Below are 22,048 nucleotides of genomic sequence, written 5' to 3' on the forward strand. Positions count from 1 at the left end.
CTCTTTTTTTTCGCCGCTAGTGCGAATCCGTGAATGTGGGCTTTTTGCCCAAAATCGGCTCACCGCCTTTGCAATCCACCGAGGGCATCCAAACTCCTGTGTGCTGCTTGCTGCTAGCTCACCTCCCCATCCCATTACGATTTTTTCTTGGGCTGAGCTCCCGGTCATTCATTTTCATAGCAGATATGTCTGCAACTCAGCTGCTTAACCCCAAGGCAGAGTCCCGGGTATGGAATGCTACCCCCGTATGACCCCTCCGTGGCCCGCACTAACATTTCATCTAGCGGCGTGGAGAGGCCCTGAAGGTTAACATCAGTGCCGGAGAGGGTCTTCAGGATGTCCTCAAGTCGAATTTGGGTCCTTCGGGAACCCTGAAGATGTGAGTTGCGATGTACCCGCACGGATGATCGTGATAGAGCTAACAGAGCCTTAGGCTGGTGGATGGTGCCGGTGGAGTACGCAACAAGCCCCTTTACCTATGGAAATACTGCGAAGCTGGTTATCTAATGCAGCGGTACTATAACAGATCAAACTGACCAAGGATGGAAATGTTTTGTTGCGGGAAATGGTGAGTAGTGAAGTCCAAACGTTCTCAACATACAGAGCCCGTGCTAACATTTTGGCAGCAAATTCAAAACCCTACGGCCGTAAGACAGGTCTTGCTTTGCCAACTCTTGGTCCTCGCTGATAATATCGAAAGGTTATGATTGCTCGTGCGGCAACGGCCCAGGACGACATTACTGGTGATGGTACAACGTCGGTCGTTCTCTTGGTGGGAGAGCTTCTAAAGCAGGCGGATCGCCACATTTCGGAAGGTCTTCACCCTCGTGTGATTACCGATGGTTATGAGATTGCCAAGACTGAGGCCCTGAAGGTATTTGGGGAAACCGGAATCAATTCAAGGTGGCTAGTCTGACACTATACTTGCAGTTTCTCGACAACTTCAAGCTGGAGCGGTCCATTGACCGAGAACTCCTTCTTTCTGTCGCTCGCACGTCTCTTTCCACTAAGTTGAACAATGCTCTCGCTGAAAAACTCACTCCCGACATTGTCGATGCCGTCCTTGCCATCCACCGAGCCAACGAGAAGCCCGACCTGCACATGATTGAGATCATGACCATGCAGCACCGCACATCATCCGATACCCAGCTGATCCGTGGTCTGGCTTTGGACCACGGTGCCCGCCACCCCGATATGCCGAAGCGTGTGGAGAATGCTTTCATCTTGACACTGAATGTCAGTTTGGAGTATGAGAAGTCCGAGATCAACTCTGGCTTCTACTACTCTAGCGCCGAGCAGAGAGACAAGTTGGTGGAAAGTGAGCGCAAGTTCGTTGACGCGAAGCTGCAGAAGATTGTGGACCTTAAGAAGCAAGTTTGCGGTAATGATCCCAAGAAGGGATTCGTCGTGATCAACCAGAAGGGTATTGATCCCCTCAGCCTGGATATCCTCGTCAAGAACGGCATCATGGCTCTGCGGAGAGCTAAGCGGAGAAATATGGAGCGTCTGCAGCTGGTTTGCGGCGGTGTCGCCCAGAACAGTGTTGAGGAGATGACGCCCGATGTTCTCGGCTGGGCCGGTCTGGTCTATGAGCACCAGCTTGGCGAAGAGAAGTACACCTTCGTCGAGGAGGTCAAGGACGCCAAGTCTGTGACCATCCTCATCAAGGGTCCCAACGCGCACACTATCGCTCAGGTCAAGGATGCCGTCCGTGATGGTCTCCGCTCGGTCTACAACACTATCGTCGACGGCTGCGTGATCCCTGGAGCCGGTGCGTTCCAGGTCGCTTGTGCCCAACACTTGAAGTCGGACAGCTTCACCAAGACGGTCAAGGGCAAGGCCAAGTGGGGTGTGGAGGCCTTCGCGGATGCGCTCTTGGTAATTCCTAAGACCCTCGCCGCCAACTCTGGCCACGACGTCCAGGACTCCCTGGCCGCGATGCAGGATGAAGGTAAGGATGGCGTCACTGTCGGCCTGGACCTGAACACTGGTCTCCCGATGGATCCGATCCAGGCGGGTGTGTTCGACTCATACCGTGTCCTGCGAAACTGCGTGGCCTCCAGCACTGGTATCGCCTCTAACCTTCTTCTCTGCGACGAGCTGCTGAAGGCTCGACAGATGAGCAAGTCGGGTGCGGGTGGCCCTGGTGGTATGGAAGAGTAATGCGCCTTTGATTGATGATGCCCGGCGATTTCATGTAAAGAATTAGATGAACTTGGGACTGAATGCTTTTGATGCTTTAAAAGGTCCAATCTTCTCAAAAAATGCACACATTAATTGCACGAGCGTTGCAAATAACCAAGCACCAGATTATATAGTAGAGAGGCCTATTTCTAGACGGCTCATGGTCTCGGCTCTTCTTTCGAATAATTAGCCTGGCCTTGGGCGCTTGCCATTGCTTTGGTGATTGATCTTGGAGCATAAAGGTAATCTAATTTCAGACTTCAGATAGAATGCTTATCATTAGGGTCATAAATCAATAAGGAAAACGTGCTATACATAATCCTTCTATGGCAAACTGAGACACGCTCAGTTCTCCTCCGAGCCGGCGCTCTCGCTACCCTCAGAAACGGCCACAGAAGGGAATCCTGCCACAAATCCGTCGGCTTTAACAGGATCTTCCAAGGACAGGTGGTGGGATTGCGCCCATTCCAAAATATCGGCCTTGTGGATGACTATCTTCGGGCTTTCCTTCGGTTCATCATCCCCCATCAGACGACTCAATTTGCGCTTCTTCGGGGTTGTGTCAGGTCGAACAACGCCCATGCTTTTGACGGCCGTGATTACATCTTCCGTCAACATTCCAGTAGCCCGGCCAATCTCTTCAACGGTCATGTATTCTCGCTGGGGCTTTTTGCGGGATGCCTTCGAAGGAGAGCTTTTTGGAGGCTTTTGTTGTTCTACTTCAGACTTTTTGTCCTCTCGCTTGCCACATAGCAAGTGTCTCGCAATTCGCTCGGCCCAGAAACGATTGTAGCTTTTCTGGCCCAGGTCGCTCAGTGGTTTCTCCGGTCCACCTATGTATCCCCCGGGATACTCCCAACCGCTGAGCTTATAGCTCACTCCCATCAAGAGTTTTCCAAGTTGTCTGTGCTGGTATGGCGGGAAGACACAGATGCATGCAAGATTGTTCGAGTCCCACGAGAGCTTTTCTTTCGAGAAGAAGCCTAGAACATGGTAGTTTTCGGGGTTCTCCGGTTCGGTAAAGGTGAGGATATAGTAAAGGAAGGTCGCGACGTCGAAAAATACTGTTTTGTGGTCAAGGAAAAGTTTGGCGAAAAGGGATAGGTTCTGGCCAAAGAGCTTGTGATCCTCGCCATCAACCTCCCATACAGCGTACCCGCCGTGGTCGTACACTTTGGTGCCGGGGGGCGTTGTCCGATGCACGCAGGCCCGCACGTGCTCCGCAAATGCAACTTTGTCGCAGGAGTATCGAAAGCACCAACGGCAGACATAGAGGTATTCGGCATTATTGGCGACCAGATCCTCCGGGTAAATTGACTGGTACCATGGCTTGAATAGGAGGTCTCCTAGTACGACGTTCTTCACATTGCGATCACCCGGACTCTGAAGCCGCGATGACGCTTTCCCGGCCGCCATGGACGCGCCCTCAATCTTCGAATTATGTTCAATTGTGAATATGCTAGGTGTGCGATTGCCTAGGCTTCAAGAATTTCGTGCGTAGGATGCGAGATCCAGTGGTCCGGCCATTGGCATCACCGCGCGGAAGTAGTAGAGGGCTGGTCTGTATCGAAGGAAGGTCTGAGGAACAGTCGTCCCGACATAGAGGGTAATCAGGTGGCCGACGTCAGCGATCGTTTAAATGAGGCAGCAGGTATCCTCCTCCCTTCGCGGCGATCAACAATCGCGAAGGCGATCTGCAAAAATAGTCCTGACTCAGCGGGAGCTATCAGGTGATCCGGGCGGGGAGAGCTCTATCTTATCCGTTGTTGCCTGGAGAGTTCACAGTGAGATCATCCGGTTATCCTTGCTTTCAAACCCCATCCCAAAGAGGAATCCCAGATGTCGCAGGCAACAGCCATATACATCTTTTGATAACTGGCGTTGTGTCTTTCATATATCGTGGATCCTAAGATCGCTGCGGAGGCATCCCGATCTCACACTTTTTTGAATCTAGTTCAACCGTGCAACGCCCCACTCGCCTGACCTCAAGGGTTCACAGCGTTCTCTTCCTCGATGTTGAAACCTTTCCAAATCAAAGACCTTCACAGGTCTCCATCCCAAAGCCACGAGGATCTTTCAGGCCGACCATCAAGTTCTCGTGGAGTCGTGCAGATATCAGCCGCCGACTACGATGACATCGCCTCTAATCACCCTCGGGCAAGGCTCACTTATCTGGATGATGATGACGGTGATCAAATCACGGTAAGACACACCTAGGGAGGTTGTAGTCTATCTATAAAGTGGCTAACACTTCTGTGTAGGTTGGATCTTCTCTCGAACTTTCTCAGCGCCTAGACGAGCAAGTAGCGATCGAAACAAGGCTTGACAACTTCCAGCCATCCCAGGATGAGCTGGCTCCGATGCATATATTCGATATCCGTCGATCAAACTCGGTTACTGAGTTGTGGAGACAATTCGAGAAAAAGAATAACGATAGTGTACGATCGCAGCAAGTGGTAATTGATATTGCTGCTCCGGCAGATCCCGCAAATGATGAACGTGAGCATAAAGAGGAACCAGATTCAAATGACACCATTACTACCTCGCCTCCGAGAGATGGCGACCAGCCTTTTATGGCAGTGTTTGAGGCTGAGTTGGCCAATGTCCTCAACTCTGCGGATAACATTGGGGATAGGGCTGCACAGCCAGAACCATCATCTGCATCCGTACCCCCATTCCCGAACACTGGCTCACAGAGAACACCTCACCCCTTGGAGGTCATTGCGGCCACATTCCTTTATCACCTGGTCAATGGAGCCAACTCCGTACAGTCTGAACTGAGCAGTAGGCTCCCAGAGCTGCAAGACCAACTGCGAAATGCTCAGAGAACCGTTCCAGAGAACGTACGAACCTCGCTGCAGAGTCTGCTGGCCACAATTGAAGCACACATGCGGATTGCTTTCAATAATCTGCCGGATAATGGAAGACAACTGGCAGAAGACGCCATCAATGCTGGGCGACCTGTCGCTGAGAATGCTGCCGACGGTTTACGAATGATGGCGTCGGAGTTTAATGAGGCAGGCCGAACATTATTCTCAGCCTTTGAGAATGAGTTTGGGCGTTTTGGACTAAATGGCTCGACTACCACATCTGAGAGACCACATCCGACACCTAGTCCATTTACAGGTTCTACCTCCAATGGTCCCGTGTCACCAGACCCCACGTCTCGGGACGCTGATATCCATCCCGGAGATTCAGAAATGCAAGAGAAAGAGGCTGCTGATTCCGGTCCGTCTTCGGCGCCGAATCCTGAGGTCGGCGCATATACTACGCCTCCTGATGCCAAAAGGTCAGGGGGGATACGCTGAGAGAAGAACAAGGTAGCCACCTTTATTCACCGGGTCCTCATTACTTTCCTCCCTTCCCTCCGCGGCCCGCTCCTCCTGTTCCGCCTATGCCTAGGCACCAAGGCCCCCCTTTCCCTCCCCAATATCCTCCCTGGCAAGCACCATGGGATCCTGTGCGCCCTACCCGGCACCATCGACCACCGCCTCCACGTCCACCCGGCACAGGTATGTATCCAAGTCAATCATGGCTTCCTATGAACCGTTGGTTTAACCCAGTCGGTCCTCACAACCTCCATGGCGCGCCTCCAATGCCTCCTCCAAAAGAAACCTCAAATATTCCGGACAGTCAATCAGAGGTCCTTGAAAAGAAAGCCCTGTTCATCGGAAATGTTGGGTACAAAGTCACTGAAAGAATGATCCAAGATGTCTTTGCTTCGAAGGGGTTCATTGTCTCTGCACACCTTCCCCAAGACTCCAACACTGGCAGACATGCCGGCTTTGGCTACATAGATTTCCCTTCAATTCATCCGGCTATAGCAGCAATACATGCTTTGCAAGGTGTGCACATTGATGGACATGCGATCAATCTTGAGTTCACTGATGATGCCCTCATTGAGTCTGTGTGCCCATCAGAGCGCCCTAGCCATGCCGAACCGAGTACTCTATATGAGACTTACACACGCCAGGAGCTTCCTTCTGAATCCAAGGGCTCCGGAGCATCTGCTCTGGAGCAAAAAGACTCTGGAGTTTCCGTTGACCAGTCAGCCCGTGCCCGTCGTGCTGGTCGCAGAAAATCAGTGACATTCCAGGAACGAGATCTGTCTTCGTTAGATCTCAAGGACACGAAGGGGAAGCCCAAAGAGATTCCGGTTCGGCTTCAATCGCCTCCGCTGATTGATTTATCCACCGATAACCCTACTTCTCAACACAAGTCGGACGAAGTGCACAATCATTTCCCCACGCTGAATCCAGAGCTGGAGATGAGTCGTTTCCCGCCCGTCTCCCAGTTAGAAGCCCAGCTCTTCGCCAACCAACAACAAGGCCGTGCGATTGGTACTGAATCCGACGCGACGACCAGTCAAATGGCAACTGGTCCAGATTTGCTACCTGAATTTCAGTCAGCTTCCTCGTATTACCCCGCTGGTCCCGGGGACGAGACATCGTCCATGATTTTCGCCGGCCGACAGAAACAACGTGGCTCTGGAGGCCCCGGTCTTCATCGCTCAAGTACAATGACATTCACACGCCGAGAAGGGGAGCCCTTGGGAATGCCCAACCCAACGTCTTCGGACGGTCCCTCCAATGTTAATCCATTGAGGAGACATGCTACGGAGCGCCACTCGCTTCGACGTGGTCCCCGCGATTCCACCGAGACAGACACTTGGGCGCGATTGGACAGAAGAGAACGCCGCCGTTCCAGACGCTCATCCTATCACAGCATTCCCGGGAGTTTCCCTGTGGAAGAGGCACCTCAACCTGCAGCGTCTGGTCCGCCTGATGCTAGCGTCAAGGCTAAAGAGTCTGACATCGACAGATGTGTCTCCTCCCTTATGGATATGGGCTATGGAACTGCTGACGACGGCGGGCGATCTCGGATGGCAGTTTATGCTGCGGCTTCGAACGGCAGCCTCTATGATGCGATCGAAATGATTGAAGAAGAGAGAAAAGTGTATGCCAGGCACTGTCGGGAGTAAGATGGATGGGCTCGAGGTCCATTGTGTTTTTCGGGCTTGACGCACCACAGTCGCTCCTTTTACCACACCCCCTGTCTGTCTTTCTCACAGATCTTTTTGTGTTCAGAAATACTATCTTTATAAGCGATAATCTGCCAGATTTAGTCAATCTCAAATCAACTTGTTTGTGCTCCGGGGAACACCGATATATATTTCGTAGAGCCGTCAATAATCTCTCCCTCAGAACAAGGTACTGTAGATGGGGGCTTCGTGGGGGCTTCGGTTAACAGCAAGTTGGCGACCCATAATTCCAGCAACTCAATAGGTATTGTTAAGTCTTAGGTACCAGGTTCATGTCGATATCGTTCGATCTGGAAGATGCGTACCTAGTCCACGCTGTTTTATCACAGTGGTTGACCGATTGCGGAGTTGCTGATTGGACCGGCCGAGCTGCCCAGACATTTTTCCAGTCCGCAAGGTCGCAGGTTGATCTCCGACCATCAATTCAGTCTCCCAACGCAACGCTCTCGATCCAGCCATGCACACATGGCGGCGGACCTTCGCCACGTCTGTCGCCAGATTCGGTCCTAGCTCTACACCCTATCCTCGATCCGTTACTCTGCGATGCGCGCAGATCCTCCAGGCTAGCAAAGCGGATGGACCATGCAGCTTAGAAGACAAAGAGGTCAAGGTCAATGGGTTCATCCGGTCGGTTCGGAAGCAGAAGCGCTTTGCTTTTGCAGAGATTTCGGACGGCTCTACTGCTGAGCCATTGCAGGCGATCCTGAAGCCTGCCCAGGCAGCTGAGTATGTCCACCTCGGTGCTCTTAACTCCAATCTTGATTTGTCCGCGCAAAGATCTAACACGGTCGCTTTTCCTTATAGTCTGTCGACAGGCACTGCAGTAGAAATATCCGGCATTTGGAAAGCTTGCCCACCTGGAAAGGAGCAGACTCATGAGCTTCAGACAACCAAGGTGACTGTGGTAGGCACGGCGGACCCGGAGGTTAGTATTTCGCAAGCATCACAAAGGAGAATGAGTAGTTCTGACCGCCGCATCTTGACTGCAGACATTTCCGATACAAAAGAAATACCATAGTCCCGACTTCCTACGCCAGATCCCTCATCTCCGCATTCGAACTCCCTTCCAGTCCCTGCTCGCGCGCTTCCGGTCCGAATGCCTGTTCCAGCTGGGCAACGTCTTTCACTCCCGCCCCGAGGGTGGCTTCACGCAAGTCCAGCCCCCGATAATCACATCATCAGATTGCGAAGGAGCGGGCGAAACGTTCACTTTGCTTCCGCGGGGTGCCACGGCGCTGTCGACCACCGAGGCCGACCATTTCTTCCGGGCGCCCAAGTACCTTACCGTGTCATCGCAATTACACCTCGAGGCCTACGCTGCTGAGCTTGGTAACGTTTGGACGTTGACGCCCGTTTTTAGGGCAGAGAAGAGCGATACACCTCGTCATCTCAGCGAGTTTTATATGCTCGAGGCCGAGGCCAACTTCATGTACAATCTGGACTCCCTCACGAACCTGGTCGAAGACCTTCTTCGTGACCTGACCCGTCGACTGTATAATACTCCTGTTGGCAAGGAAATATTATCAGCTAAGCGGACTGCAGAGTCCGGACAAGAAAGCAGCACTGAGGAGCCGAAGTCGGCTCTGCTGGATAGGTGGACAGCGCTGATGGATGGACCCCGATGGCATCGCATTACATATACTCAGGCGGTGGAGATGCTTCAGCGAGCGGTCGCAGAGAATGGTGCCTCGTTTGAGCACCCCCCACATGGAACGGTGGTTTACAGACTGAGCACGAAAAGTACATTGTCGAGGTATTACACCAGGGCAACCCGGTGTTTGTCACGGACTACCCTAAGGCCGTCAAACCGTTCTACATGGCTCCTTCGCAGGTCGGCGAGGGCAGCACTTCGAGTGAGACAGTTGCCTGCTTCGATCTGCTTCTTCCCGAGGTCAGCGAAGTCGCCGGCGGCTCCTTGCGTGAACACCGCTTGCCCAATATCATTCAGAACATGCGTGACCATGGCCTGATCAAACCCCGCATGACCACTGAGACCGATGCACCGGCTTCAAACGAGCCATCCTACCCACATCTCTCACCAGACGAGGATCTCGGGCATTTGCAATGGTACGCCGACCTCCGACGCTGGGGCTCCGCTCCGCATGGAGGGTTTGGGCTTGGCTTTGACCGATTCCTGGGTTACTTGTCTGGCGTTTCCAGCGTTCGGGATGTTGTGTCATTCCCGCGGTATTTTGGTCGGGCTGATTGCTGAAAAGGCGCGGCGGACAGTATGGTTTCTGAAATGTACGATAGACCGGAACCGCAGCATCACACATCCACCTCTGAGACCCTGTACTATTAATGACAACTGGATATATTCGGAAACCTGTCAGCATAACGAGCCTACACCCCAATCTTCAGGCCAGCAATACTAAAATTAAAACTAAATAACCCATCGTTCGTCGATGGAAAAGCTGATACGTCTCGTCGAACACCGCCACCCGCGCTCCTCTCACACCGAGAACCGAGACGGCGCCCCAGCTCACGTCCGCTTCTTGGACCAGAATCAGCCTCATGAAATGCCCGGGTCACCTCCGCCCCTCGCACTTCGGATTTAGCACAACCCGGGGAGGGGGCGCTGTTGGCGGCGCAGCTGCCGGAAGAGGGCGGAAGCTTGCCCGGGAGCCAAACAGAGTTAAATGAATCGCTGGAAGATAAAATGGGGTCGGAGACTATTACCTATTACTGTAGTGCGCAGTACGGAGTTTATGTACATATGTACTGTATACATATAATATATTGGGGCCAAAATGAACACCTGAAGTAGTACTCTGTATTAGGCCGTTCATTCCATACTGCGGATACGACGCAATTAACCAACGCCGCAGGGGGCCAGAAGGAATGGAAGGAATGGAAGGGGGGATTCAGCCTTGCAGCAGCAGCGAGCCTCGACATTTGAGTTACTCTGTGCGTGCAAGCGTGCATTTTCGGACCCAAAGATCCCTTGCTATAGCCTTCGATTTCCTTTATGTAAAGCAAACCCCGAACGGCATATTTACACTTTTACTACAGTACAGTATGTAGCATAGAGCTACAGCACACCCCATACTCGTGTATAGTATACACCGCACATCAACATCTACCCCCGTCAGCGTAATTGAGTTCCGCTCAGCCGGCTCTCGCACCGGTCCAAGCAAAGCCAAGCACTCTAGCGTGATTGTGGGCGCCCACAGCCAAACGCAAAAGGACGGGGGTGAGGGAGTCATGCATTGATGCTTCTAGCGACCGCAACGCGCAGCACTAGGCGAGCAAGACACAAATAGGTTTCCCATCCCAAAGGGGCAGATGAGAGCCGAAAGGCGGAGGAGGCTTCCGTCAGCAGAAAACGTGGTGCGTGGGTCTCCGGGCCTTCGTTTTGTTTCTCTTCTTCCTCTGGATTCTGGGAAATACTCTAATTCGGGTTTGCGGAGCTCGCTTAAGGGTGCCGAGGACTGGGTTTTTCTGGGCATTGAAGTGCTCGGTGAGTAGAGCTTGGCCGGTTACAAGTGGGTTTATTGGTTTTGTGGCTCAATTAATGCATGTTTGATTTTAAATTTTGTATACGTGAGCAATTATGTGCGTCGTCCAGCAGGAGCATGCTACACGGAGGGCTCATATTAGGAGGGCAAAATAAACCCAAAACAAACTGGCGACACCTAGTTAGCATGTTCTTAGGCATGAGTACGGAGTACATCACACATCATCAGATAAGTCCACAGCCTCACAGGGTCGGAATGCCATGAAGAAGAAGGAGGAGGAGGAGGGGATGGGGAAGGGGGGGGGGTGTCTGCGCCCAGGCTTGGAAACTGGGAAGTTCTTAATCTAATAGACTTTACGAGAGCGAGTCGCCGAGCCTATGCCAATCAGCAGGCTAGGATCGGCGGACTAAGGGGACCCAACCTTACCGGGGTTAAGCATAAGCAAGAAGATGTTCGGGCAGTGTCCGCCGGGGGGACGAGTCATGCGCTGACTGGGGACCATCCCTGCCTGACGTATCATCCCGTAGCAAAAAGGGCGCAAGAAAAGGATAAAAAATGATGGCGATCCTAGCCACCGAGTTAGTGAACTTGGCGACCTGATGATGCTCTATCGTTATGATTCGTATACTTCCATGCTTATTGTTAACTAGTCTCGAAAGAGAGGTGAGTACGTGACCCATCAGGTCTCTGGCCCGACTCTAATACCAATTACCCCGTATTCGTATAATACCGGCCATAACGTTATTATTACTGCATGTGGTAATAAAGCATGATGACTGATAGGTATTGATTGTAAATCAATTTCCACCACCCAATTCAGGGCTCCCGTCCTCGGCTGGGCAACCTCCCTGAGCGCATACTGTAAAACCAAAAATACCGTGCGCCACATGGACCTGTGCTTGATTCATGTCTTCCCGAACAGGAAAGACTGGTCGGGTCATCGAGCCGCTTTGGGACCAACAATGGGGTCGCCGCCGTGGACATTTTAACTCGCGAGGCTACCTTACTTTGGGTCTGGGCATGGACCCCTAGCTACCATGGCTATCGAGGCGAAACTGGCTTTAAGGCTTGCCGATGACAGTTGCCGCCGTCCCGAGCACCGCTTACCCCCAAGCTAGGGGGCCTGCCCAGAGAGGAAGGATGCCACCGCTGAAGTCCGATCGTCTTGGCAAGGACCACCATTCATAGATCGCAGAGTAGGTCTTGGCTCTGAAGGGTGGGTTTACGTTAGTCTCAAGGCACTAGCAGAACAGCCAATGTCTAACAGCTGATGACTGGAGTGGCCGAAACCCATAATCCAATCCATAATCCAATCCATAATCCAATCCATAATCCATAATCCCATAATCCATAATCCCATAATCCATAATCCATAATCCCATAATCCCATAATCCATAATCCACAATCCACAATCCATAATCCACAATCCACAATCCTTTATCCATAATCTAGCCGGAACGGCTATTGGTGGGAAATAATGAAACAGCCTGGCTGATCTTGCGGTTGGCGTTGGTTTTGCACGGATAACGGTAACTACGGAGCAGTCTTCGTGCGATCATTGTGGATTTTGATTGCGGCAATCGTCGGATAAAAATCCCGAATAGTGGCGTGGGAAGCTTGCGAGGCAATTATTAAAACCTCGTAGCAATTTCCGACTCAAGCCCACGCTAGTGCACTCCCCATTCATCCCAGAGACAATCACGGAGACCTTAATTGTGTTGGTGGAGATAAGCTCGTGCGACGTTTCACAGAGCCAGCGCTTGGCAACCTTTAATTCTGATTTTGCTCAACTTCGAGGGTTGCAACGAGCGTGACATTACAGTACGCGGTCGCAACTATACCCAAAGTCATGTACAGTAGAGTTGATCCGTGGGTAAAAACCAGTACAGTACCTGTAGGGTGTGCTAGACCCATGCAAGGGCACGTCATCGGCCCCGAAGGAGGTAGAAGGGGGCGATGAGAACGGACTGTAGTAGTAAACTCTGTAATAAGTGCATGGATTCAGCCGTAAAGATTATTGGGTTAATGTGGTATTAACCTTGAGAAAAGCCAATGATCCGCCCACACGGCAGACAGAGCTTGGCCGAACCTTCATCCTCAGTTGTTGACTGCTACAGAGTTTCCAGAGTCAGGCTGACCACGCTAAGACGATCACACCGAGTCGGAGATTATTGATCAGGGTGCAGCGAGACCCGAAATGATCGAACCTTGTGTACTCCGTACCCTGGTACGGTGATTGTGCACGCCTCGGTAAACGATAAATTAGGCCGGAGATGACGAGGATAATGACGGAAATCATAGCAATCATTTCCTAGGATCTATGGTCTACGTACGCCGTAGGCCCATTATTCATGGTGTCTGTTTCTGGATGCACTCCGTACGTACAGTAGTCTATGCAGTAGTATTATTGGGTAAACTGTATGTTAAAGACGAAGCCGGACTACCCGGCGCGTAACGCAGATGACTCAAAATACCCTATCGGCTGCATTTACGCACCGGCCCCCGTGTTTTCGGACATAAGGTAGGACAATGCCGGGCCCATGTGGAGCCTCCACCGCAATGCCCTTGATCGTCAGCTGGAGTGGAAATGAGAAAGCGCAAAGGAAAAAAAGCGGCAGCGAGCAAGAGAGCCAATCCCGTTCCCCACCACGCTCGAAAGCATTTGCAATGCTTACGAACCACGGTCGGCAAACATTGCGTCGGCTTGGCCCGCAAGGGCCTACGCTATCAGCGGAACGAGTGATATGCTTAGCGAGCGTGGAGCCCGGTTGTTGAGCCTGGCTCCACTCCGCAGATGAAAGGGAGCCAGGCTCGGATGATCGGGTATACCTGACGGCACTCCGGCCCCGAAGTTATGTCGAACAGAAGTATGAACAAAAGAACAGAGTGTCCAGCACGACCTTCAATAGCCTTGGACGAGGCTAGCTAGCCTCGCGCGGGCCCCGGACCAGTCAAAAATGTTTCGGGAAAATCGGCTCCCCGGTGAAACCCCCCAGATTACCAAGACTAAATTACTAACTTATTGGTTTGATTCGAATGCGGAAACGAGCCAGAGTGGGACGGGAGTCCTGTCGACAAGTGGGTTAGGTTTACCCTTCCCTTTCATCAGGGTAAAAATGAAAGTGGTCGGGAGCCGCGGCTGACGCACAGAGCAACTCGACAGATCTCGCACATGGTACATCATGTAAGGGAGCAACATGTGGTGACTTGAGGCGTTATGCTTATTGATTGCGTTGGAGCTCAAAACAAGGAATATGATTCATTTACCTACCCGGGTCTATGTATGATTGTTTATTTCTGGTTCTGGGAGGTTTTAGACCGGGGGGCGGGGGGTAACATTGGTTGTTTCTACTTCGCGCTAGGATCTGGCTGCGGCGCAGGCGCAGTACGATCGGTCTGGGACCCTGGCACAGCCTTATTCAGTAGTGGCCCTTCATTTGCAGTCGAAACACAAATTCATGGCCGTATAGGACACTAGTATATTACATCCTGCTTTAGTTCTGTGTCAATTTGGTTGCGGATGCACATAATGTCGACAATATGACGGTTTAGCCCACATATACAGTAGCCTTGTTTGCATGTACCCTGTGTCCTGATGGTCTTATTTGACCTTTACGTGGTCGAGTTTTCTTTGGCTCAAACACAGGAACTAGTGCGACACTGTACCATCTACCACCAGGTCGATGGAAGTTCAGATCAGCAGAGTGATATCAGGTCCCACTAGTCGGCGCGCCATGTGAGACATCTGATGCAGGCCATGGCCCAACCCGAAGTTTAAGTAGAGTGGTGATGGCTCGTGATTTACCTTTCTTTGCCTGTCCAACCGACCAACACATGGGTATACAAAACACCCTCACCCCGGTTTAACAACAGATATCCTCTGCCTAGAATACATCGACCTTGTTAGAAGCTCAACCAGCCAGCCAAACTCTCATCAGCTGCCAAATCAACCAGCCTCTGAACCCTATTATAGTGTTGCCTTGTGCGACCGGACTTGGTTGGCGATACGCTTTACCTGGCCCTGCGGGGCCGGCCCGTGCGCAAGCTCATCCTTGAATCAACGAGCCCCATGAGCCTTCAGAAACACTGTCAAAGGTTTTTGACCTTTGTGACAGCCTAGTGCCCTTTGGCGTACTGTAAGTGTACCGGGCGCTTCGGCTAAGTGGTTCCTCGATTGGTCGCTCAGGTCTTGCCTTTTTCCCTTTGACAAGCTCGGCGGCACCCGCATATCGTATTGGGGTTGAGCCACCTGCAAGGTGGTCCATAGCGCCCGCAGCATTGGCAGCGGGAAAATTGTCCATCTCTTAACCTTATCGCTTGGTCCAAGAATCTCGGCGGTTACGAATCCTGTCCACGAGTACATTACACTACCCTCTCAGAAAGGACGAATGGAGATGGAAGGGGGGCCATCAGTTACATTTCAAAAGCCGCAGCCCCCTTTAGTCGCACCCTAGTCCTCTTTCTAGGCCTCCTGGGCTAAGGATTGATGATCCTTTCGGCTTTGTATGCGGAGAAACAAACCCCGAGTCGTGTACATTGCACCAAGCACGAAGATCCCATTTACATTACGTGGCATCTTGCCTTTCGGCCGTGCATCCCACGTAAACAAATCGCAGACATGGATACACCCAGGGCAGGGGAGGCCTAATTCAAATGCTCCCCATGTACGATTCGTACATATGGACGCATGCGATGTACCGTAATTATTATTTTTCGCAACGCCCCCCAACCTCAAACCAACGCAACCATTAATTTTGATGTTTATTTTTGGAAATGCCTTTCTTGGTCCTTCCTTTTTCTCGGGGAGGGTAAGTACTTCTTGTCAAGCTTTGCGGTCAGCGACAGTTCAAATCTAAACCTTGGCCGCGTCACTAGTTGATACGAGTACGAGTCACGAGTGCAAAATGGCGACTGTGGCTTGTTCTTCCCGATCCCGCGATATACACACGACACTAGAATAAAAAAAAGTTATTTCCGAGGTGGCTTCCTGGCTAGAACCATCAAGATGCTTTGGGGAGGCTGATGCCGACCGAGCCGCTCAGTTCGCTTCTTTCGGAGGAGGACGGCATGGAGGACGGAATTCGGCCGTAGGGTTCGCTCCTCTTATTAGTAATTATGAATCCTGGGATAACGTTTTTTGGAAGGTGGAGATGGATTGATTCCGTGGTTGCGTTGGTGCTAAATCCCGATAGCCAAGTGGGTTCAACAGTTGCCCGGGGATTTTCTTTTGATGGGTGGCCCATTATTATTATTTCTTTTTCTGTAAGGAGCTAGGCGATCGTGATTGATAGGTGTTATCCCCGACCGTAGATAAGTGCGCCTCCTCGCGATCAAAAACCGGAGTCGCTGGAGAACCATGGTCAAGAAAGAGGTTAAAATTACGAAGTCGGAAGCCCGTGTGGTAAGAACAATACAAACTGGGAAGAATCAAATGGTCAGGCACGATTCCACCGGAGGGATACGCACAAGGCTGATCAAAATTATGATCATAAAAAAATGACCGCGCAAAGTCCTAATTGACCTTGATTACATTCTAATTAATCCAATCTACAAGAACTCAAGTGTTGCCTCTCGCGGCCTAGTCCAGATGCCAAGCATCAGCGCGCAATCAATCGGCCAGCTGAAAATGGACCAGGGTGGATGCGGTCGCTCTAAGCGAGCATAAAGTTCAGCGCCGGTGTCCTCGTGTCGGATTAAGCTTAAGCTTCAGAGAGCGCGCACTAACCACCTTTTTTTATTTAATTCCATGCGATCAGAGCGCCACTATGACAATACGTCTGACACAGATCATCTTACGGGGTCGTACACCTCGGTGCTCCATCCGGGCCTGGCCAGTCACATTCTCGCGTTTGGGCGTCTCAAATTTAAATTTGATTTTCTTTGGGAGAGTCATTTTCAGGCCCTTTGCACATCATGGCAGGAATGGGGATGCCTTGCGAAGGGGTAAGCCAAGTCTCACCAATAACCTACAGCGCTTTTCCCTGCCCTTTTACCTTTCCGTCCCCTTCCCCTCCCCCCCCCGTCCGAGCCCCACCTCGTCCTTGGTCAAGCCACCGTAAGCTTAGCCAAGGCCCCCCAAGAGCTTCCAAGACTGGTTCTAGGTTGGCATGGTTGGCGACCCTTTCTGACTGCTGCCTCGGCCAGGACAAACAAGACCGGCTTATCCGCATCTAAACGGAATGATCCAAGACTTCCAAGACTTCCAAGACTCTGTTTTCAGGAGGACCACGGCCCCCCGAACTAATCAGGGGGCTGCTCCCTAGGGAAGGTACCCAATGTAGCTCAGTAGCCGTGCCTACGACCTGTCCCCTCGCTGGTATGTCATTCGATCCGAACCTTGACATGATTCCGGGTGCTAGGCTAAATTTACAGTTCACGGTTTTGCATGCTTGCGCAGGCAACACAATATGACCCAGCCGTCGTTTATGGGGTACATAGTTTTTTAGCTTCGAGCTTTATCTACTCCGTACTCCGTACTCCGTACCCGCTTGATGACTGAGTGCTGACTGAGAAATGTTTTACCCGAAGGATCGGATTTAGAATTTTAGCATTTTAGGATATCAGGATATCGGCCCTAGGCCACCCCCTTCAGTGCTACGGCCACCATCGCCACAGCCACATCCCAACAGCCGCCAACCATTTTGACTCATTGGGATCCAAGGTTTCAATGAATAATGACAGTCATGCGATGACAATCGCCCGTGGATTTCAAATCATGTCCTGTCTGCTTTGTTCGGACTTTCTTCTTCCTTTTCCTGTTCCCTGTGCAATTCCCTATCACATCTTCGATCGTCATTCGCTCCATCGACCAACCTTAGTTGTCTGCCCCCACTCAACCCTGTTTTTCCAAGAGGCTATTTATTGTATTACCGTAAACTATTTCCTTTTAGAATTTCCTTTTTCGTCCAAATCCCCAGGGAAGATAATTCAATTTGATTAAATAATCCTTTTTTTGTTCCCTGGCCCTGGAATCGGTTTCTCATTCGGTCGCCCATTCTTGGAATCTCGGCGTTTAGCAACTTCCGTTCGATCTTGGCTCGGTCCCTTTGACTGCTCGGTTCCCTTATTTAACCTTCTTTCAATGATTCTTCATGGTCCTGCGACACCTTTATTAGGTTCCGAGCACCCCAAATCCCGCGCGAGACTGTTTCAAAGGAGACTTTCCCTTTCCCCCCCCCCCACCACCTCTTCTCTCTCGCTTTTCGCTTTCCCTTCTCACCTACTCTGTAACGGCTTTCGATCTTCGTATCTATCGGATCCGCTGAGACACCGGGCGAGGGCCTGAACCCACATCCTACCAACCTTGTGGGTCCCAAGAGTTCAAAGAGTCCAAGAGTGAGTCCGTCCCCTCCTGGATGAGCCTTTTCTTTGGTGTTCCTGTCGCATTCTTTACACCCACTCCTCCAACCCACTATCGCCCCACCACAAATCTCTGCAGGCGCTCAGCTTTTCCCCCAAATCAAATCAATTTCCAAAACGGAAAAGCAAAAAAAGAAAAAGATTAATATAAAAATTACGCGGGTCTTACCCTGTTGGGTGACGTAAAAAGGCTCGGCCTTTACCCACTTCGCATACACTACTCAGCCTACCCCATACCTACTTACGATCTTCACTGGCAATCCTGGTCCCTCTTATATGCTTTGCTCTCTCCACCTTATTTCATTTTACATTTTATGCTTCCCCGTTCTCTTCCCCCCCCCTCCTATCTTCACGGCACCGTGTCACCACACTCAGCTTGCTATTTATCATCCCGGGAGAATCTAATTTAAGATTAACCGTCCGCTGCAGATCTTATCTCACCACCTCGGATCTCTCAGCATCGATCAATCTCCAGCATAATCACATCACTTGAGTCACTGGAGACCGTCGATCAAAACCCAGGACCGACGTCGTCGACTTGCTCCATATTATTTAAAGAGTCTCTTGCCAGAACCCCTGGGGCGTCAAAGCTGCTTAGCCATTCGGGTCATCGTTGGACCTGCGAGTTGGGATGGAGACCTACTACGGACACGTCCGCACCCCGGCGGATGCTATCATTCTCTTCGAGGCTTGTCGCATGGGTCTGTTGCCTCGAGTCCAGCGTCGGCTATCAGAGAAGGAGCGACAATCAATTCGATCGGGCTCAGTATTCGTGTGGGATGAGCGGGAAGCGGGCATGCGACGCTGGACCGATGGCAAATCATGGAGTGCCAGTCGGGTTTCCGGCAGCTTTCTGACTTATCGCGAGATGGAGGGCAAGCGCGGTGGTGGCAGTGTGCCGCAGAGTTCAGTGTCGCGGGCCGGAAAGACGCCCGAGAGCAGGGGCAGCGATGAGGAGCGAGGGGACGGAACCGACGAGGGCCCTGATGGGTATCGGTATAAGCCGGATGGCCTGATGAAGCAGTCCTTCAGTATCACCACTTCCACGGGCCAGCACCTTCACCTGATCAGCTACTTCTCTCGCTCTCACCCCGCGGCGAACAACCTGCAACAACCCACCACCGACCCTGCGCTGCGACATGTCCGGCCCCAGAAAGGCCTGTACCCCGAGTCGACCGTCAATGACCAGCAAAATCTCCCAGTGGTTACTCGGGGGCCCATGGCGGGCGCTGCGGCCTATCCCATTACTCCTCATCCCATCGGCGCGTTCCCACGCACCAACCCCACCCACAACCAGTCGTATACTCAACTCCATCACCCTTGGCCTCTCACACCACTGGCGACTCCACCAACAGTCGCTGTGCCATATCCTGGTACTGCCTATTTACCACCAGTTTCTAATGGGGCTTCCCCGTACGGGCCACCACAACACCAGCAGCCCCCTCACCTCCAGCAACCAGCGCACGCTCTGCCACCCCCACCTCATGGAATTCCAGGTCCTTACGACAGGCCCGCTCATCCCGAGTCAGCAATGCCACCTGCGGGTCCCCCTCCAGCGGGACCACCGGTCTATCCCACACGATCGCCTCGGTCCCTGCACCAGCCACCGCCAGAGCAGAGGAGCCCAGGGATGTACGGACCCGCCGCGGCAGATCCTCGCCTGGCCTCACCCAGAGTCCCGGTTGGAGCAGCTTCGCAGGCTAACGGAGCTATGCACAGCCCTCATATGCTGAAGCAGACTGCTCCTAGTGCAGTGCAACAACTCGGACACATTGGCGCGTCCCCGAAGCCGGAACCAGGTACTGTGCCTGGGATTGGTTCCTTAATGAGTGGAGCCTCGCTCGCACCGATCACTTCGGCTGGTGCTCCTGCCCCTGGACCTGGAAGCCCCCCTGGTGCTCGAGCGCCTCCCACTAGTCAAGGACCCCGAGATATTCCCAACGAAAAGATTGGGTTTGGAGGAGAGGACATGAGAGCACTGCGCCAGCTGGACCGTGTGTTCATTTGAACTGCCTCGAACTCTCTTCAATCTGGCCACTTCGGCCTCAACACTCCCGCACACATCAGGCAGCCCGATTTATATCCAAAAGATATGCCACCAAAAGAGGAGCTATACACGTCTTCACCCCCTCCACCGGCCGTTGCCTGATCGTTCTCGACTCTTCCCAAATGTCTTTTCTCGCTTTGATTGATCGCTCGCCCATGCGACTTCCAGTCTATACTTTTACGGAGCAGGGCGTTCTATTCATTTGATATCCACTACGCTTTGGTTTTTGTGTGTCATGTTTGTCATGTTGGTCATTCTTAGCATCTTCTGCATCGGTCAAGGGGCCATCTGCTTTTTTTTATTTATTTATTTCCTGTCATTTTAATCGTTTACCTGACGTGTGTGATCGGGTCACGGCTCATGGGTTACCGGGCCTTTTCATACATATTATGATGCATTGGGATTGGATCGGTTCTACACGGATGGGATACAGTTCTGGGCTTCGGGTTCCGTCTAGTCTAGGCAATAGACTGGCTTTCTATATGTATCCAGTTTCATGACTGTAAATTGTAGATGTTGTAGATGAAATGTCGGTCTGACCTTGACCTGAGTGGTAATAGAAAGTACGGAGTACGTACTCCTGGTCGACTGCTAGGTAGGCGAATTCACGCCGCTTATAGCCAAATGAGCACTTTGCTCGTGTCGCCCATTCAGGACCGCATATCAACTGCAAGCCTGTCTCTTTCTCCCTGTCTTGGTGCTGACTCGCTCACACTTGAACTTGAATCTTGGATTCTGTGATATTTGAAATGACAGTGCGATCCTGGGATTCGCATGGGCCTTAGCGGCTGACGCTAAGTTTCTGCGAATCTATTCTCCCGGTACTCTATGGTCGGCTCCGTCACGAATCATTCGGCCCGTTCTCTCTTGATGCGTTCCTGCCAGAGACGGTGTTATCGACGAGCGGGTTGGCTATGTCGACCTTTTGCCTTGTTGCGGGCAGCAGGCCCAATGATGGGGGGATCTTGGGTTGGTTAGTCCTGGACGTTGGGTTCTGCTCCGTACATCAGCAGAAGCTGGCATTGAACTCGCGCTCTGGATCGGGCTCCTCTTGACCTTTGAGGGCTGGGGAACCAAGCAGACGCCTGAGCCGGTCGTAACATCTTTCCCTGGTCATCGACACAGGAGGGAATGGAGGATCTTTAATATCACCTCTTTTCTGCACGAATATCAAGAAAGCAGAGAACAGCCCGGCCTGTTCGACCCCTTTTTCTCTGCCATGCCTTGGTTATTCCTTCGTTCACTGACCGATCACCGATCGCCGTCCTAAAGAACCAGCCCGCACATTATCAACCTTGTTCCCGTCCTCAACCCTGCAATATCCGCTGGATCCGAGAGGCCCGCAAGCAGGAGGATATTGATCTCGGAGCGGCATCCTTGCTGCCCACATTGTGTGTTACCGCAGACCTTCCGTACTGGAGTCGACAGTGGCGGGATGTGTATGATCGGACCAGACCAACCACGATGCGGCCAATGAATGTTGAATAAAGGGAAGCCGAAAGAGCGATATACGTTCTGAATTGCTGTCATTGCTCTTTTCTTTGCATTGGGGATTTTGATTTCGTTAGTGACGGGGACCAATAATGTTATGCACGCCAACCGACGACGAGATATGGGTTTGGTTCTCATGGCTTTGTTGGATGTGAGATCTGCGCGCGTGCGTTAAGCTTGAAGCTGTTCAGGAGACCCTTGTAAGCCACACAATCGTTAGTTCGTTAGTCTAAGCGACTGCCCCCTCGACAGGTTGACCTTGTGCTTCTAGCCGTGATGCAGGTCATCCCGAATTCCATTGTTCTCGAGCAAACGGCTTTTCATTCATAGACGTAGGAGTAGTTGAGAACTGGCTCTTCCGCCCATTCCCCTCCCCTTGGATCTCCTCTGTTAGTCAGTAGTCAGTATTCAGTAGTCAGTCCACCCAGCCGGGGTGCTGCGATGCCCCAGCGAATCGCGGTGGTGAA

The 22,048-nt window shown here is 52.0% G+C and overlaps 5 protein-coding genes across 5 annotated transcripts; 4 read left to right on the plus strand and 1 right to left on the minus strand.

Annotated features, from left to right (window-relative positions):
• Positions 1–185: 185 nt before the first annotated feature.
• Positions 186–2,163, plus strand: N7482_000705 (chaperonin-containing T-complex subunit CCT6; the record flags this gene model as incomplete). Its single annotated transcript, XM_056682830.1, has 7 exons — positions 186–227; positions 285–379; positions 434–455; positions 527–568; positions 627–647; positions 701–874; positions 931–2,163. 7 exons carry the CDS (start codon positions 186–188, stop codon positions 2,161–2,163), a joined length of 1,629 nt encoding a protein of 542 aa, XP_056546436.1.
• A 366-nt stretch (positions 2,164–2,529) lies between these two features.
• On the minus strand, positions 2,530–3,600 carry N7482_000706 (putative histone acetyltransferase (MysT1); the record flags this gene model as incomplete). Its single annotated transcript, XM_056682831.1, has 1 exon — positions 2,530–3,600. The coding sequence occupies one exon, from the start codon at positions 3,598–3,600 to the stop codon at positions 2,530–2,532; it is 1,071 nt and encodes a 356-aa protein (XP_056546437.1).
• A 597-nt stretch (positions 3,601–4,197) lies between these two features.
• Positions 4,198–7,165, plus strand: N7482_000707 (RNA recognition motif domain-containing protein; the record flags this gene model as incomplete). The annotated part of the gene is made up of 4 exons (XM_056682832.1): positions 4,198–4,386; positions 4,446–5,473; positions 5,587–5,696; positions 5,748–7,165. 4 exons carry the CDS (start codon positions 4,198–4,200, stop codon positions 7,163–7,165), a joined length of 2,745 nt encoding a protein of 914 aa, XP_056546438.1.
• A 517-nt stretch (positions 7,166–7,682) lies between these two features.
• On the plus strand, positions 7,683–9,437 carry N7482_000708 (asparagine--tRNA ligase SLM5; the record flags this gene model as incomplete). Its single annotated transcript, XM_056682833.1, is given in 4 exon segments — positions 7,683–7,951; positions 8,030–8,150; positions 8,215–8,940; positions 8,952–9,437. The coding sequence occupies 4 exon segments, from the start codon at positions 7,683–7,685 to the stop codon at positions 9,435–9,437; spliced, it is 1,602 nt and encodes a 533-aa protein (XP_056546439.1).
• Positions 9,438–18,674: 9,237 nt separating this feature from the next.
• Positions 18,675–20,051, plus strand: N7482_000709 (camp independent regulatory protein; the record flags this gene model as incomplete). The annotated part of the gene is made up of 1 exon (XM_056682834.1): positions 18,675–20,051. One exon carries the CDS (start codon positions 18,675–18,677, stop codon positions 20,049–20,051), a length of 1,377 nt encoding a protein of 458 aa, XP_056546440.1.
• Between the last annotated feature and the right edge of the window lie 1,997 nt (positions 20,052–22,048).

Source organism: Penicillium canariense (genome assembly GCF_028826845.1).
Source record: "Penicillium canariense strain IBT 26290 chromosome Unknown utg000001l_segment0_segment0, whole genome shotgun sequence".
NCBI classification, from domain to species: Eukaryota; Fungi; Ascomycota; class Eurotiomycetes; order Eurotiales; family Aspergillaceae; genus Penicillium; species Penicillium canariense.